Source organism: Prionailurus viverrinus, chromosome C1, assembly GCF_022837055.1.
Source record: "Prionailurus viverrinus isolate Anna chromosome C1, UM_Priviv_1.0, whole genome shotgun sequence".
In the NCBI taxonomy this organism is placed as follows: domain Eukaryota; kingdom Metazoa; phylum Chordata; class Mammalia; order Carnivora; family Felidae; genus Prionailurus; species Prionailurus viverrinus.
In genome coordinates this window covers 152,559,799-152,578,650 of record NC_062568.1, presented here as the reverse complement: position 1 = coordinate 152,578,650, position 18,852 = coordinate 152,559,799, and the positions used below count along the sequence as shown (strand labels likewise).

General features: G+C 34.4%; 1 protein-coding gene across 1 annotated transcript in view; it reads right to left on the bottom strand.

Moving 5' to 3' along the window:
• Nucleotides 1–18,852, bottom strand: part of LRRIQ3 (leucine rich repeats and IQ motif containing 3) — a 230,072-nt gene that overhangs the window by 183,218 nt on the left and 28,002 nt on the right. Inside the window, 1 exon segment of the mRNA XM_047868719.1 lies at nt 16,849–17,172. Within this exon segment, the coding sequence (XP_047724675.1) occupies nt 16,849–17,172 (324 nt within the window).

Here is an 18,852-nt window from a genome sequence, read left to right as displayed (position 1 = left end):
CATTTTTTCCTTTTTAAAGATTATGCTTTTTGTGTCAGGTCTCAGAATGCTTTTCCTATTCGTAGATCCCCAAAATTTCCTTAAATTTTTTTCTTCCTAGAAGTTTTATAGTTTTACGTTGTACATTTAACTCCCTGATCCATTTTGAGTTCATTTTTGTATGAAGTGTGAAACTTAGGTTGAGGCTTGTGTTATGTGTGTGTGTGTGTGTGTGTGTGTGTGTGTGTACCCAATTTACTCCAGCAACGTTTATTGAAAGGTTATATTTTGTCCATCAAATTACTTATACATTTGTCAAAATTTGGCTGAACATATTGTATGAACCTATTTTTAGGTTTTCTGATCTGTCCCATTGATCTATGCCTCACCAATACCATTCAATCTTAGTTACTGTAGCTAAGCTAAGTTATACTAGTTTCCACCCCTGGAATAAGCACCATTTGCTCATAGAATATAGTTATTTTCATACATTGCTGAATTCTATTTGCTAACATTTTGTTAAAGATTTTTATGCTTGTTTTCATGAGGAATACTGACTGATCTGCAATTTTCTTGGTTTTGGTATGAAGCTACTATTAACTTTACAAAATAAATGGCAAAGTGTTCCTTTTTATTTTCTAGAAGAAACAGCATAAAATATTAAATGTTTGGAAGAATCCTCCAGTGAAAGTATTTGGGATTGAAGATTTCTTTTTCTTTCTTTTTTTTTTTTTTTTGAGTTTTAAAGTTATGAACTCAATTTCCTTCATAGAGGACTATTCAAAATTATCTATTTCATAATGGATGAGTTCTGTTTTTTGTTTTTTGGCATAAAATGGTTTATTCATATAAACTGTCAAGTTTGTGTGTATAGATAGCGTTTTTGTACTATTCTCTTCTTTTGATGTCTGCAAGGTCTGTAGTGGTATCTCTTGTTTTGTTCCTGACGTTGGTAATTTGTGTCTTCTCTCTTTTCTTCTATGTCAGTCTTGCCAGAGGTTTGTCAATTTTACTGATATTTCAAAGAATCAGATCTTTGTTTTACTATTTTTTTTTTTTTGGTTTTTTAGTTCACTGACATCTGTTCCTCTCTATATCACTTCCTTCCTTTTGCTTACTTTGGGTTTATTTTACTTTTGTTTTTCCAGGTTCTTGAGGGGGGGATCTTAGACTATTGAGTTGAGGATTTTCCTTTTGTCCCAATATGCATTTAGAGCTAAAAAGTTCCCTCTCAGCATTGCTTTAGCTGTGTCCCACAAATTTTGGTAGATTGTATTTTTAACTTTTTTTTTTCTCTTGAGACTGTATTTTGAACTATAGATTTATTAGAAGTGTGCTGCTTAGTTTCCAACTGTTTGAGGATTTTCCTCTTATCTTTCTATAATCAGAGAACACACCCTGTATGATTTTAATTCTTTTAAATTTGTTGAGGTTTGCTCCATGAAACAGGAAAATACATACATATGATTGGACACACAAAAAGTATGTCTATCCTGCTACTGCTGTGTGGAGTGTTCTATAAATGTCAGTTAGATTTTGTTAGTTGATAGGATTGTGGAGTTTTCCAAGATCTAGTTGCTCTAATTGTTGACAGAGGAATTTTGATGTCCCCAAATATAATCATGTATTTATCTATTTCTCATTTCACTTTTATCAATTTTTGTTTCACAAATTTGTACTTCTGTTGTTGGTGCATTCACATTTAAGGTTAGTGTCTTCTTGGTGGTTTGCACTTTTTATCATTATATAATGTCCTTGACTATGATAACTGCCTTTGCTCTTAAGATTAATTTATCTGATATTAAGATAACCAGTCAGTCCTATTTTACTTTGGTTACCTTTGGTATGATAAATCTTTCTCCATTCTTTTATTTTCAATGTGCCTATATCATTATATTTTAAATTTCTTGTAGACAACATGCAGTTGGATCATACTTTTAAATCAACTTTGCCAATATCTGTCTTTTAATTAGTGCATTTAGGCCATTTAAGTTTAATATACATTTTAATGTAATTACTGATAGAATAGGACTTAAGTCTGGCATTTTATTTTACATCATTTTGTGTTTTCTGTTTGTTTTCTCCATTTTTTATCTCTTTTCTTATTCTTACTTTCCTACTAAAGAATTTGAGAACTCCTTTTATATGCATCTATAGTGTTTTTTGTGCATTTTTTTTTTTAAGAGAGACAGCATGAGCCAGAGAGAGTAGCAAAGGGAGAGACAGAATCTTAAGCAGGCTCCACATCCAGCATGGAGCCTGGGGGGCGGATTGGGGGGCGGGGAGTGCTTGATCCCTTCACTGTGAAATCATGACTTAAGCCAAAATCAAGAGCCAATCAACTGAGTCACCCAGGAGCATCTGTGCATTCATTTTTAGAGCTTTCTTATACACACACATACATACACACACACAATCACAGTCAAATGATGTCAACAATTTACCTGTTCAAGTGAGGTATAGAAGCTGTACCTTCCTTTACAGCTCTCCCTTTTTAACAATTTTCTTTCTAAGTTTTTTTAATGTTTATTTATTTTGAGAGAGAGAGAGAGAGAGAGAGAGAGAGAGAATAGTGAGAGTTTGGGGGTGGGGGCAGGCAGAGAGAGAGGATGACAGAGAATCCAAAGCAGGATCTGCACTGTCAGTGCAGAGCCCAATTAGGGGCTGGAACTTGAAATCTCAAGATCATGACCTAAGCCGAAGTTGAGTGCTTAATCAGCTGAGCCATCAAGGCACCCATCCCCTTTTAAAAATTTTCTAAAGTATTTCCTATACATATATTTAGAATATTAGACAGTGTTATGATTTATTAGATATATGATTTGCCAATATATTCTCCAATTTTGTCAATTGCCTTTCATTTTGTTGATAGTTTCCTTTGCTGTGCAGCTTTTTAGTTTGATTAAGTCACACTTACTTGCTTTTGCTTTTATTACCTTTACTTTTGGTGTCAAATCCAAAAAAAAAAAAAAATCACTGCCAAGACTGATTTCAAGGAACTCATTTCCTGGTTTTTTTCCAGTTTTATGGTTTCAGAGCTTAGTTTCAAGTTTTTAATCAATTTTAAGTTAATTTTGTGTATGGTACATATAAGGGTCCAGTTTTTCCCAAGACTATTAAAATGAAGAGACTGTCCCCTTTCCATGTTGTATATTCTTGGCTCCATTGTTGTAAATTAATTGACCATATATTCGTTGGTGTACTTCTGGACTCTATATGGTTTCACTGATTTGTGTGTCTGTTTTTATTCCAATACCATACTATTTTGATTACTATACCTTTGTAATATAGTTTGAAATCAAGAGACATGATGCTTCCAGCTGTGATCTTCTTTCTCAATATTGCTTTTGACACTTGGGTTCTTGTAAGGTCCTATATGATTTTTTTTCAATTTTTGTGAAAAACGTCATTGGAATTTTGATAAAGGTTGCACTGAATATGAAGAATGTTTTGGGTAGTATGGACATTTCAACAATAATTCTTCCAATTGATGAACATCAATTATCTTTCATCTATTTGTGTCATCTCCAATTTGTTTCATCCATGGCTTATAGTTTTCAAAGTACAGGTTTTTCACATTGTTAAATTAAATTTATTCCTAGGTATTTCATCCTTTTTGATGCAACTGTAAATAGAATTGTTTTCTTAATTTCTATTTCTAATAGTTTATTGTGGTTTACAGAAATGCAAATGATTTTTGTATATTTATCTTGTATCCAACTTTAGTAAACTCACTTATTACTTATTAGCTCTAAGAGTTTTGGTAGAGTCCTTAAGGTTTTCTATATACATCATGCCTTCTGCAGTCAGTTTTACCATTTCCTTTCTGATTTGTATGACTTTTATTTACTTTTCTTGCCTAATTGGTCTGACTAGGATTTCCAATACTATAGTAAATAAAATTAGTACGAGTGTGTAACCTTGACTTGTTCTTGATCTAAAGGAAAATATTTTAGCTTTTCATTGTTGAGTCAGATGTTAACTTATTACATGTTGGCTTGCCATATATTGCCTTTATTATGTTGAGGTATGCGTCCCTTGTGTGCCAAATTCTACATTAAGGCTAATATAAAGGCTTTCGCTTTATTCTACTTAATATATATTGGCTTGCATTTTACTTTTACTTTTTCTGTATTACCTCAATTTTTGGACTTGATCTTACTATAGCCACATTGATTTTGGTTTTTACACATAATAAATTTATAATTATTTTATTTACTTACAATCACACCACATTTGTAAATATAAATATATAGCAATTTTTATAAATATACTCTTAATTTTGACACTGTAATTATTTTTTGTATGTCATATACGCTATATTTTTATTTTTTTATTTAAAAAATATAAATTTTACAAACATTATTTAATCTACATGATTTATTAAGTCAAGCATAAATGCACTGTTAAAATTTATTGGGTTGTTATATTTAGGCATTTTTATTTTTCTTTTGATACTTACAGTAGAATTAAGAGTAAAAAATGCATGCTAAATAATTGATCTAAAAATCTCTACCTTAAAGTAGGAGCTAAGATGACAGAGTAGTAGGAGGATCCTAGACTTGTCTCATTCCTCCAACACAGTTAGGTAAATATCATATCATTGTGAGTACCCAAAAAATCAATCTGAGAACTGACACAACAAACTGCACAACTAGAGAGAGAGAAGAGGCCACATCGTGGAAGGCAGGAGTTGCAAAGACATGATTTAGGGGACAAAAAGATTGTGGGTGCTGCTGAGAGGACGAAGCCCTGGTCACGGAGAGAGGTAAGAGAGAGAGTAAAGCACACAGGGGATCACACACACACACACACACACACACACAAACACAAAACACCTTCCCAAAGCCACTGACTGGGAAACCGAGAGGGCCTGATTTTCCTGAGTTTTTATAACCAGCAGGGCTCAAAGACTGGAGTTTTAGAGTTCAGACACAGGGAGTGGCTGGGTGTGGATCCCTGAGGGCACTGCAGTGCTCCTGTTGAGGAGGGCAGATAGTCTGGGGGCAGATGGTGCAATCTGAGGACCCCCTGGGACTGACTGGGAGAGACATTCCCCCCTTCTTGGAGTGCATCTGAAAGAGGTGGCATTGACTCTCTGGGGGAAGGAGAGGGAGGGTGCCATTTCCCCTGCCTGACCTTCAGCATAGGCACTGAAACACCTGCTAAGGGTGGCTAATCTGGACACTGTCTTTTTGCTGCACTTTACTCCAAACTACATGCCCCTGTGCTTTGGTAAGACTGCCTTTCTGGGATGATCCTGCATCAGTCCCAGCACATTGAGACCCTCTTCCAGAGGACCAGCATGAGTCTCTGCCACACCAGGTCCTTAAAGACTGGAATTTTAAACCTCAGCCAGCCTGGCTGGGATAGAGCCCAAGGTGCACTGCACTGCTGGGTAGGCAGGTGGCCTAGACACAATGTGAAGGCAATGATCTGAGGGAGACCTGAGAGGCATGAGGGGGAGAGTCTTTGTTCTTCTGGGAAGGCTACTTGGACAGGGCTGGGTGCAAACTCCCCTCTCTGTGGACTAGGGAGTAGGCTGGTCCCACTTCATACCCCCTTCCCCCATCTCCCAGCATAAACTAACTTCAGTAAGCAGCACAGTGCCAACACTGGCAGCCTAAACTACTTACACCAAGCCTTGTCCCCCTGGGCTCTACTGGTGCTGCTCTTCTCCAGCAGGTGTCCTGAGAATTAGAGCAGTGGGTCATTCGCCCAGAAGACCAGCACAAATCCCCCACATGCACCATGTCTACTGACCATAGAGTTCTACAAAGCTTCAGCTCTACTAGAAATAGCATCAGGTCTCTTTTATCAAGCAAAATGGAGCACACCTAGTTAAAACTCACCACACTCTGGCCAACGTCCAAACAGTCCCCATTGCAGGCAAAAGGAAACTGCAGAGTACTGACCAAAGGAAAGAAAAGCCACAACACAACAACAGAGTACACACAGCATACACCAGAGACACTTCCAGAAGCACCAGGCCCTGGACAGTATAAGATCTCTTCTTCATAAAGCCATTACTCTCAGGAGCATGAAACATAACAGGCTTTCCTAACACCGAGAAAACAGAGACCTAGACAAAATGCCAAGATGAAAGAATTCATCCCAAAAGAAAGAACAAGAAAAGGCCACAGTCAGGGATCAAATCAAAACAGATATAACTAATATGCCTGATCCACAATTTAAAGCCACACTCATAAGGATACAAACTAGGCTTGAGAAAAGCATAGAAGACACTAGGGAGTCCCTTACCACAGAGATAAAAGACCTAAAAATTAGTCATGCCAAAATGAAAAATGCAATAACCGAGATTTGAAACCAACTGGATGTAATTAACACAAGAATGGAAGAAGCAAAGAAGCAATAGAGAAGACAGAATTGTGGAAAACAATAAAGCTTAAGAGAAGAGGGAAAAAAAAATCTTGGATCACAAATGTAGACACAGGGAACTCAGTGACTCCATAAACCATTATAACATTCATATCATAGGAGTCCCAGAAGAAGAAGAGAGGGAAAAGAGGCAGAAGGTTTATTTGAGGAAACTAGAGCTGAAAATTTCCATAATCTGGAAAAGGAAGGAGATATCAAAATCCAGGAAGTACAGAGAACTCACACCAAAGTCAACAAAAGCAGGCCAACACTAAGACATACTGTAGTTAAATTTGCAAAATATAGTGATAAAGAAAAAATTCCTAAAATCAGCAAGACAAAAGAAGTCCTTAACTTATAAGGGAAGACAAATAAGGTTAGCAGCAGATTGCTCCACAGAAACCTGGCAGGCCAGAAGGGAGTGGCATGATGTATTCATTGTGCTGAATGGGGAAAATCTGCAGCCAAAAATACTCTATCCAGCACAGTTATCATTCAGAATAGCAAGAGAAAGTTTCATGACAAACAAAACTAAAGGAGTTTGTGGCCACTAAACCACCTTTGCAAAAAGGGACACTTTGAGTGGGAAATAAAGACCAAAAGCAACAAAGACTAGAAAGTAACAGAGAAAAAGTCCAGAAACAACAATAAAGCAAGTTAATACAATGACACTAAATTCATATCTACCAATAATTACTCTAAATGTAAATGGACTAAATGCTCCAATCAAAAGACACAGGACGTCAGAATGGATTAAAAAAAAATAAGACCCATCTATATGCTGCATTCAACAAATTCATTTTGCACCAAAGAAAACTGTAGATTTTTTTTTTCTTTTTCTTTTTCACCTTCAGATTGAGAGTGAGAGGACAGAGAAATATTTTACCATGCAAATAGATGTCATTAGAAAGCTGGAGTGACAATACTTACATCAGACAAACTAGATTTTAAACTGAAGACTATAACAAGACATGGAGAAGGGCAATGAATCATAATAAAGGTGTCTTTCCAACAAGAAGAACTAAAAATTATTAATACTTATACCCCCATCTTGAAGGCACCTAAATATATAAAACAATAACAAACATAAAGAAACTCACTGATAATAATACAATATTAGTAAGGGATGTTAACAACCTACTTACAGCAATGTACAGATCATCTAAGCATAAATCAACAGGAAACAATAGCTTTGAATAATATACTGGACCAGATGGGACTTAATAGGTACATTCAGAACATTTCCTCCCAAGCAACAGAATACACATTCTTTTCAAGTGCACACGGGACATTCTCCACAACAGATCATATACTATGTCACAAATCAGACCTTAGCAAGTACAAAAAGATTAGAATCATGCCATGCATATTTTATGACCACAATGCTATGAAATCTTAAGTCAATCACAAGAAAAAATTTGGAAAGATCCCAAATACCTAAAGACTAAAGAACATCCTACGAAAGAATGAATAGGCCAACCAAGAAGTTAAATAAGAAAGAAAAAAATACATGGAAACAAATGAAAATGAAACACAATGATCCAAAACCTCTAAGATGCAGCAACAGTGGTCATAAGAGAGAAATAAATAGCAATACAGGACTATCTCAAGAAGCAAGAAAAATCAAATACACAACCTAACCTTACACCTAAATGGCCTAGAAAAATAACTAGCCCAAAGCTAGCAGAAAAAGGGAAATAATAAAGATTAGAGCAGAAATAAATAATATAGAAACAAAAACCCAGTAGAACAGATAAATGAAACCAGGAGCTGGTTCTTTAAAAGAATTAACAAAATTGATAAACCCCTAGTCAGGTTTATCAAAAAGAAAAAAGAAATGACCCAAATAAATAAAATCACTAATGACAGAGGTGAAATCACATTCAATACCACAGGAATACAAACAACTATAGAAGAATATTATGAAACATTATATGCCAACAAAGTGGACAATCTGGAAGAAATGGATAAATTCCTAGAAACACAAACTACCAAAACTGAAACAGGAAGAAATAGAAAACTTGAACACACCAATAGCCAGCAAAGAAATTGAATCAGTAATCAAAAATCTCTCAAACAAAAGTCCAGGGCCAGATGGCTTCACATGGGAATTCTACCTATTCCCCTGTGAGTTATTATCAATTTTTCTCAAGCTATTCCAAAAAATAGAAATTGAAGACAACCAAACTCATTCTACAAAGTCAGCATTACCTTGATTCCAAAGCCAAAGACCCAAGTGAAAAAGAGAATTATAGGCCAATAACCCTAATGAACATGAATGCAAAAATTCCCAAAAAAATACTAGCAAAATGAATCTAATAATACATTAAAAGAATCATTCACCAAAATCAAGTGGAATTTATTCCTGGGTTGAAAGGGTGGTTCAATATTTGCAAATCAATCAATGTGATATACCACAGTAATAATAAAAAAAAAAAGAACATACGATTCTCTCAACAGATGCAAAAAAGCACTTGACAAAGTACAGCATTCATTCTTGATAAAAACCCTCAACAAAGTAGGATAGAGGGAACATACCTCAACATCATGAAGGCCATATGTGAAAGACCCACAGCTAATAATCATCCTCAATGGGTAAAAATGGAGAGCTTTTCCTCGATGGTCAGGAATAAGACAGGGATGTCTACTCTCACCACTGTTATTTAACATAGTACTAGAAGTACTCACATCAGCAATTAGATAACAAAAAGAAATAAAAGGCATCCAAATCAGCAGGAAGAAGTCAAACTTTCACTGTCTGCATATGACATGATTCTACTCTACATAGAAAACCCAAATGACTCCACAAAAAAATCACCAGAACTGATACACCAGAACTGAATTCAGTTAAGTTGCAGAATACAAAATCAATGTACAGAATTCTGCTGCATTTCTACACACTAATAGTGAAGCAGCAGAAAGAGAAATCAAGGAATTGATCCCATTTACAATTACACCAAAACCATAAGATACCTAGTAATAAACCTCACCCAAGAGGTAAAAGATCTGTACTCTGAAAACTATATACCATTGATGAAAGAAATTGAAGACGACACAAAGAAATGGAAAAACATCCCATGCTCATGGATTGGAAGAATATTATGAAAATGTCTATAATACCCAAAGCAATCTATACATTTAATGCAATCTCTGTCAAAATACCACCAATATTTTTCACAGAGCTAGAAGAAACAATCCTAACATTTGTATGGAACCACAGAAGATCCTGAATAGCCAAGCAATTCTGAAAAGGAAAAACAAAGCTGGAAGCATCACAATTTTAGACATCAAATTATATTACCAACCTGTAGTGATTAAGACAGTATGGTACTGGCAGAAAAACAGACACACAGATCAATGGAACATAACAGAAAACCTAGAAATGGACCCACAACTATATGGCCAACTAATCTTTGACAAAGCAGGAAAGAGTATCCAATGGAAAAAAGACAGTCTTTTCAACAAATGCTGTTGAGGAAACTGGACAGCAAAATGCAGGATGAAACTGGACAACTTTCTCATACCATACACAATAATAAATTCAAAATGTATAAAGACCTAAACATGAGACCTTAAACCATCAAAATCCTAGAATAGAACACAGGCAGTAGCCTCTTTGACATTGACTGAAACAACTTCTCACAATGCACTGGTTCTGATGAGCACTGGGTGTTGTATGTTAAGTGATGAATCACTAAATTCTATACCTGAAAGTAATATTACACTGTATGTTAACTGAAATTTAAATAAAAACTTGAAACTAACAAAAAAAATCTCTACCTTGAAATATTCTGTACTGCATTTTTAATGCATTTTTCACTGTGCAACAAAAAGTATTAAGTGCCTTCCAAAAATTTCTTCCTTTCTTCCTTATTAATAGAACCTTGGTTTTGTTTAACAAATAAATGTGCCTAGATAAAAATACTCATCAAGCCAGATTTCCTTCTAGTTAGAGGTAGCCATGTGATCTAGTTCTGATGGTAGAAGGCTTTCAGGTGGGACACTGGGTGGAGCTATTATTTTCAGACTTAGCTGACATATGCCTTTAGTTCCTACCAATCCCTTCCTTTTGACCTAAGTCTTGACAGAAGAAACTCATGGTCTTTGAGGGAATCCATTCACTAAATAGCAGAGCAAGATGCTAGAATAAACCTTGGTCCTTCATAATTTCCTTGAGAAACTACACAGAACTATCTGAACTTTTTGTTACATGAGAAAAAATCCCTTTTTAGTTAGGTTTCCATCACATAAAGACAAACACAATCTGAATTGATAGCATTGGTTTCTTGCCCAGATCACTCCCATCTTAAAAATGTTTTATGTATATATAATGATTAAAAAATATAAATCCCCTCATTATATGCTTTTAGATAACTAACACTTCAAAATTCTAGTTTCATTTCATATAGTAAAGAAGAACATACGCTTTCCCTTTTTCAACTTGTAAGTATTTTCCAAGTAAACCCAAAAAACAAAGTTCTACAAATCATTATATGTCAAAATTAAGGACAGACAGGGTCATTCTAGTTTTATTGTCTTATAAGACACAAGTTTTAATCACGTTACTAATTTGTTTAAGAATTAATAAATTCAGGGAGCCTGGGTGGCTCAGTTGGTTGAGCGGCCGACATCGGCTCAGGTCATGATCTCACAGTTTGTGAGTTCGAGCCCCGCGTGGGGCTCTGTGCTGACTGCTCAGAATCTGGAGCCTGCTTCAGATTCTGTGTCTCCCTCTCCCTCTGCCCCTTCCCTGCTCATACTCTGTCTCTCTCTGTCTCTCAAAAATGAATAAACGTTAAAAAAATTTTAAAAAAGAATTAATAAATTCGTTTCTGCATTAATGCCCTCCTGATAAAAGAATAACACTTATTGAAAAAGATCATGTGATCTTTACAAGATTCTTTATTTTCAATTTTCATAGTGTTTTTACACCCAGTAAGTGCAAAGAAATGTTTTGAAATATATATTTCCAACATTACTAAATAAATTTATATCCTCATAGATTGTCATTCATTCAAGTGTTTTATATTGCTATAAATTAAATAATATCTTTCAATAATCAAAGAATAATAAAAACAATATTGCTTATAGCAGAAATAATGAATAAAAATGTATCAGTAAACTGAAAAACTATCATTCAAACATATTTCTTTAAATCTCTGCAACAAAATTCTGCCATAATTTGGTGTATCCATAGCTCTTTCAGGCTTACTCCATTTGTGATGCCTTCCATTCATGTTTTCTAGACAGTGTTTTTATTTTTGTTTCCAATTATTCTATTTCTGATATTTTCAATCTTTTTTTTTAATGCTTATTTATTTTTGAGAGAGTGCATGCACATGAGTGGGGGAGGGGCGGGGGCGGGGGGAGCCACAGAATCTGAAGCAGGCTCCAGACTCTGAGCTGTCAACACAGGACCTGATGTGGGGCTCGAACCACGAACTGCAAGAGCATGACCTGAGCTGAAGTCAGATGTTTAGCCAGCTGTGCCAACCAGGTGCCCCTCAATCTCTTTTTTTTAATTAAAATTTATTTCCCTCAGCTTAAAAATATGTGGAAGTTAGTATAATCTCACTTTTAAAAACCTCTCCCATTAATCCTATTGCTGGCAGTTAAAGCATTATCTTCCCTCTGTCCAAAATTTTCCTGGAAAAGTTTCTATACTTAGCAATTACATATTAACCCATTACAATTCCATATCCATTCCCGTAAGTTACTGAAATTCCAAAGATGCAACCTCTTCAACAAAAGGTTTTCAAACTAGTTCTGTATCCATAATGTTCCTTGACCTTTTAAAACATCCTTCATTTTTTTAAAAAAATTTTTTAATGTTTTTCATTTATTTTTGAGACAGAGAGAGACAGAGCATGAGCAGGAGAGAGAGAGGGAGACACAGAATCCGAACCAGGCTCCAGGCTCTGAGCTGTCAGCACAGAGTGTGACAAGGGGCTTGAACTCACCGACTGCGAGATCATGACCTGAGCTGAAGTCAGATGCCCAACCGACTGAGCCACCCAGGCACCCCAAACATCCTTCATTTTTAAATCATTCTTTTCTCTTCACCTAAGTGATAATAAGCCATATCTCTGTTTTTCCTTCTACCTCCTGGAATTAATTTTCTGTTATCCTCATTGGTCCCCCTTCTTTCTAACCATAAAGGGAAACTGCCCCAATGCTTTGTCCTTCGGTTTTCATACTGATTCCTTTTTTTTCCTGTGACAGCTTGGCTTCGGTCATGCCCTCAAACAAATGACTACTGAATTTACATCTTAGACCTGGAACACTATTTCTGAATTCCAGTTCTTCATTTCCAATGCCTGGTTAATATCTCCATACCAATATCCTGCCTCAATAAACATGACCAAATTTAACTTTCTAACAAAACTCTTTGAATGCCACCATTTCTGTACACTAAGTTACTTTTTGTCTCAGTTACCCAAGTTCAAAATACCAAAAGAGTATTTTCTCACTTCTTATTCTTATCTGCCCATATTTGGTCAGTTAAAAAAAAAAAACCCTGTCAAATCTTTGCACTATCTATACTTTGTGATACAATGTTGATTGTAGGACTATGGAACCAAGACAGATTTGAAATCCCAGCTTCATGACTGACTAGATGTCTGGTATTGGGTAAAGTCTTAAACCTTACTATATTTCATTTTCTTCTGTGAAATAATAATATCTCCCCATAACAAAGAATATGATGAAGAACAAATATTTTTCAGGAAGTCCTTCCCTATCTAGCCCAAGCCTCCATACTTTTTGTCCTATATTACTCTATTTTCTTTAGAAATTAACAATATCTAGCGTTCTATGCTGGGTTTGTTTTTGTTTTTTAGCCTACATGTTTATTTCCTGCGCCTTCCCACTGAACTTTATGAAAGCAGAACATCTGTCATTATTATTTACCACCCAGTCCAGAATAATCTCTCTCACATATTAGGCAATCAATACATATTTGGTAAAGGAGTGAAGGAATAAAATATATAAAGTGTCTATAACAATGACTTTTACTGAGTGTCTGTCCTCTTCTTTACAATGTCTTCTATTTTCTTTGCCACTACTGTTCACTTGAATCAACCCTAATCACATCATTTCTGGCCTATAATAGTTTCTCTGCCCTCATCTGTCTCCTAACCCCCCTTAATCTGCTAGCAAAATACTGGATTAATCTCCTTTAAAAAAAATTTGTCAATAACATTTATTCATAGAGCACCAACTATGATAGAACCACTCTAATTTTCTCCTCAAATAACTTCAATAGATCTTCACTGCATTCATTAAGAAGTCTAAACTCCTTAGCATTCCTCCAATCTTCTTTTCATACCCCCCACTAACTTCCTATTAATTGCTTAAATGAACATCAGTCATTTTGATTGTTCTTAAAAAAGACAAGTATGTTCCCACCTTTGATTATACCATACCATCCAACTAGAATATATAAATGAAATTCTTCTTTTAGGACCCAGGTTAAAACAACCATAATTAAACACTGCAGCACTTTTTATTTCTCTAAAATTTTTAACTGTTATTACAAAATCATTAATATACTCATAAATGTTTATAAAGAATTATGCAGTTACAAAGTTTTCTAACTTCCTAATCTCATGCATAATCACTGTTCATTGTTTATATATCCTTCCAAATGTGATCACTTCAAATGATTTTCTGTTCTTCAATTGTCAATACATATATATGTATATTTAGAAATACAACATTTTACAAATACTATTCTGCAACATACTTTTTTATTTTCTGTATCTCGGTACTTGAGCTTTCTAACACCTGCAGAGCTCACCCCTTTTTCTGAATTCTTACCTGATTTATTTGTTCTAATATTCATGTCATGAAGCATGTTTTTTAAATATTTTTATTCACCAATTTAAGTATTTTGTAATCTCCAACTAGATATCATTTCCTAATCACTTGTTTCAGCATTTTAAAAATCAAGATATAATGATGATTTAGTGCAGGTCACCAAATTAATTGTTTAAGAATTTAATAGTTTTATCCACTTCCATTAATATTCCGAATTGTTCTTTAAAGCATTGGCGGGGGGGGGGGGGGGGGGGGAGGAAACTACTTCCCAAAGGAATCATTCAAATATGGAAACCTGAAAATTAGAGATTCACTTTCATTAAAAAAAAAATTTTTGAATCAACAAAAAGCTTCTAGAAGAAATGAGAATAGCAAGGTGGCAGAATATAAGATTAAATTAAAATATCAATGTATTTCTATATATTAGTAACAAATAATCCAAAAATGAATTTAAGAACTCCATTCACAATATTGCCAAAATAAATAAAATACACAGAAATAATTTTTTTAATAAACAATACTTAGAGAATGGAAGAAGATCTAAATGAATTGAGAGTTCATATTCAAGAATCAGAATACTCACTATTGTAAAGATGGCAATTTCCACAAATTGATTTATAAATTCAATGAAATTTTTACCACTATTCCAGCAGGAATCATTGCAGAAATTGACAACCTGATCCTAAAATTCATTTGTAAATGCAAGGGACCCTGAATAGCCAAAGCAATATTGAAAAAGAAGAGTAAAGTTGGAGGACTCACACTTCCCTATTTCAAAACTTAACTACAAAGCTACAATAATCAAGAATGTGTGATACTGGCCTAAGGATAGATACACAGACCATTGGAATATAATCATTCAGAGTCCAGAAATTAACCCTTACCTTTTTATGGCTAACTGATTTCTGACAAAGATATCACAAACAATTCACCAGGGAAAGAATAATCTTGTCAACATATGGGGCTGGTATAATTGAATATCTACACCCAAAAAAAATGAACTTGGACCCTTAATTCATACCATGCATAAAAATTCACTGAAAATGAAACATAGGTCTCGATTTCAGAGCTAAAATTATTAAACTTCTAGGAGAAAACATAGAAAAATTTAGTGACCATAGAGAGACTTCTTAGACACAACATCAAAAGCATGATCCTTAAAAGAAAAAAATCATAACCTGGATGGCTTAAAACTCAAAAATTTTCTGCTCCAAAAGAGACCATTAACAAGATGGAAAATTCGCTGAGAGAAAAATCTTCAATACATATATCTAATAAAGGACTTATACCCATATATCTACGCTTACAACTCAATAATAAGACAAACAACTCACTTGCAAGATGAGGAAAAAATTGGTACAGACGTTTGATGAAAGTATACGCATAGTTAATAAGCAGAGAAAAAAGTTTGTCATCATGACTCGTAAGGGAAAAAATTAAAACCAAAAAAAGAATACCACTTTATATCTACTAGAATGTCTATAGCGTAAAACAAAAAAACACTAAGTGTTTGCAAGTACATAAAGAAACTAGAACCCTCCCACGTTTGTGGTTTCTACTTTTTATTTTTTATTTTATTTTTTTGTGGTTTCTACTTTTTAGAAAGCAATTTAGTTTCTTACCAAATTATGCATACACATACCATACCTACCAGTAATTGCACTGCTAAGAATCTCCCCAAGAAAAATGAAAACATACGTCTACACAAAGACATGTAAGTAGGTGTTCATAGCAGCATCATTCATAATAGCAAAAACTGAAAATAATCTAAATGTCTATCAACTGGTGAATGGACAAAAAAAATGTAGTGTATTCATATAATGGAAAATCACTCAACAATCAAAAGGAACAAACTATGCATATATGCTACAACATAAATGAGCCTCCACCACATCACACTAAGTGAATGAAGGCAGATGCATACAACTACATATTGTATAGTTTGATTCACATAAAATGTTTAGAGAAGCAAATTTAAAGAAACAGAAGCCAGATCAACAGTACCTAAAACTGCAGGAGGAAGTTGAGATTAACTGTGAATGAGAAAGAGGAAAACTTTTGGAGTGGTGGAAATTTCTAACAGTGGATTGTGGAGATGGCTATACAGCACTATCAATTTACCAAAATAATTAAATCATACATATAAAAAGGGAATTTTATAGTATATAAGCTATATGTCCTTAGAGCTATTAAAACATAACAGGGACCAAAAATATTTCTCTATAATTTGATATTTTTATGCTCAGCAATATTTATGCAGTAGGCATACAAGCTTCTACAAATCCTCAGATATAAGACATTACTAATGTACTAACTAGTTTATCACATTTTAGACAAATGATACAGTATATATTAGTTTATATGATTTAGGTATAGAATCTAGAAGCTAAAATTTTACTTCCACAAATTTATTCAAAATGAAACTCTAATGAATCCAATTACCTTTTTAAAAAAAAATATTTTTTAAGTCTTTTTATTTATTTTTGAGAGACAGAGTGTGAGTGGGGGAGGGGCAGAAAGAAAGGGAGACGCAGAATCTTTGAAGCAGATTCTAGGCTCTGAACTGTCGGCACAGAGCTCGACGCGGGGCTTTAACTCACAAGCTGTGAGATCATCACCTGAGCTGAAGTCAGATGCTTAAATGACTGTGCCACCCAGGAGCCCTTCAATTACCTTTTTCAAAGCAGGGCAGAAATTAAAGAAAAGTCGGTGGTTATATGCTCTAAATCTTTCAGGAAGATGCCAGTTCTGAATTATTTCTTCATCAGAAATCACATGATGGTCCAGTGCTTTGAGAGGCCATATACTGTTGACAAGAACATGTCTATATCCTTTTTTAAGGCTCACTGGACAATCAAACATAGTGAGGGCAATTAGACTTGGACAGGCAGATAACATACATATATTCTTTAACTTTGCAAACCCATTGTCATGAAGATAGAGGAGTTTTAGTTTCTTCAGTCCACTCCAAAATTTGGTATCTGGTAGACTCTTTATCTGAAATATTATCAATAATAACATCTTAAATACAAATGTTAATTTTCTATAAATTGCATGGAAAATGGAAAAATATTAAACATCTTCTAAAAGTCAGTATTTTTCAAAATGGCAAATTTCTCATTAATAAGCCAAAAACGAATCTCTAGTTTTCCAGTGGTGACTGGAGTAAAAACATAATACATTGTTCCTCTGGACTAGGTTATCATTATTAGTATAATTAAAAGAATGGACATATATACTTTGTTCAGTACAAATTTCTTTGTAGTAGGCCAATTCTAAACTTTTCTAAAGTACTTTACTGATGTAAAGAATTAGTGTGATATACCCCATTAACAAAATAAAGGATAAAAATCATATGATCATCTCAATAGAGAAAAGGCATTTGACAAAATTCAACATTAATTCATAATAAAAACTCTCAGCAAAGTAGATACAGAGAATATACCTCAATATCATAAAAGCCATATATGACAAGCTACAGCTAACATCATATGCAATGGTGAAAACTGAAAGCTTTTCCTCTAAGATCAGGAACAAGACAAGGATGCCCACTCTTGCCACTTTTATTCAACACAGTATTAGAAGTCCCAGCTAGAATAATTGGGCAAGAAAAAGAAACAAATGGCATGCAAAACCAAAAAGGAAGAAACAAAACTGTTACCATTTGCAGACAACATATTATATACAGAAAACCCTAAGACTCCACCAAAAAATTCTTACAACTGATAAATGAATTCAGTAAAGTTGTAGGATACAAATTCAGTATACAACATCTGTTGCATTTCTATATACTATTAATAAGCTATCAGAAAGAGGAATTAAGAAAACAATCCCATTTAAAACCGCATCAAAAAGAATAAAATGCTTGAATGAGTTTAAACAAGGAGGTGAAAGATCTGGACACTGAAAACAATGACAAATGTATGAAATAAATTGAATAAGAGAAAAATAAATGGAAAGATATTCCATGCTCATGGACTGAGAGAATAATGTTGTTAAAATAATATTGCCCAATGTAATCCACATATTCAGTGTAATCCCTTCTAAATTTCAAAGGCATTTTTCACAGAAATAGAAAAAGACTCCCAAAATGTGTATGGAAACACAGAAGACCCTGAATAGTCAAAGCAATCCTGAAAGAGAATAAAGCAGGATGCATCCTGCTCCCTGATTTTAAACTATATTATGAACCTATGGTGATCAAAACAGTATAGTATTGGCATAAAAACACACGGATCAACGTAACAGAATAGAAAAACCAGAAATAAACCCATGCATAGATGATCAATTGATTTATGATGGTGTCAGGAATACACAATGGGGAAAGGGCAGTCTCTTCAAGAGGCCATACACAAGGGCCTGTAATCTTCTCTATATCATTCTAATTTTAGACTATGTACTGCTGAAGCGAACACAAGGTCAGTCTCTTCAATAAGTGGTGTTGGGAAAACCAGATAGCAACAGGCAACAAAACAAAACAAAACAGAAAAAAAAAAAAAAGAAACCAGACTACTATCTTACACTATATACAAAAAGTAGCTCAAAATGGATTAAGGGCTTAACCTAAGACCTGAAACTATAAAAATCTGAAAACAAAACACAGGCAGTAAACTTCTTCACAACAGTCTTGGTAATGATTTTTGGATTTGACACCAAAAGCAAAGGACACAAAGGCAA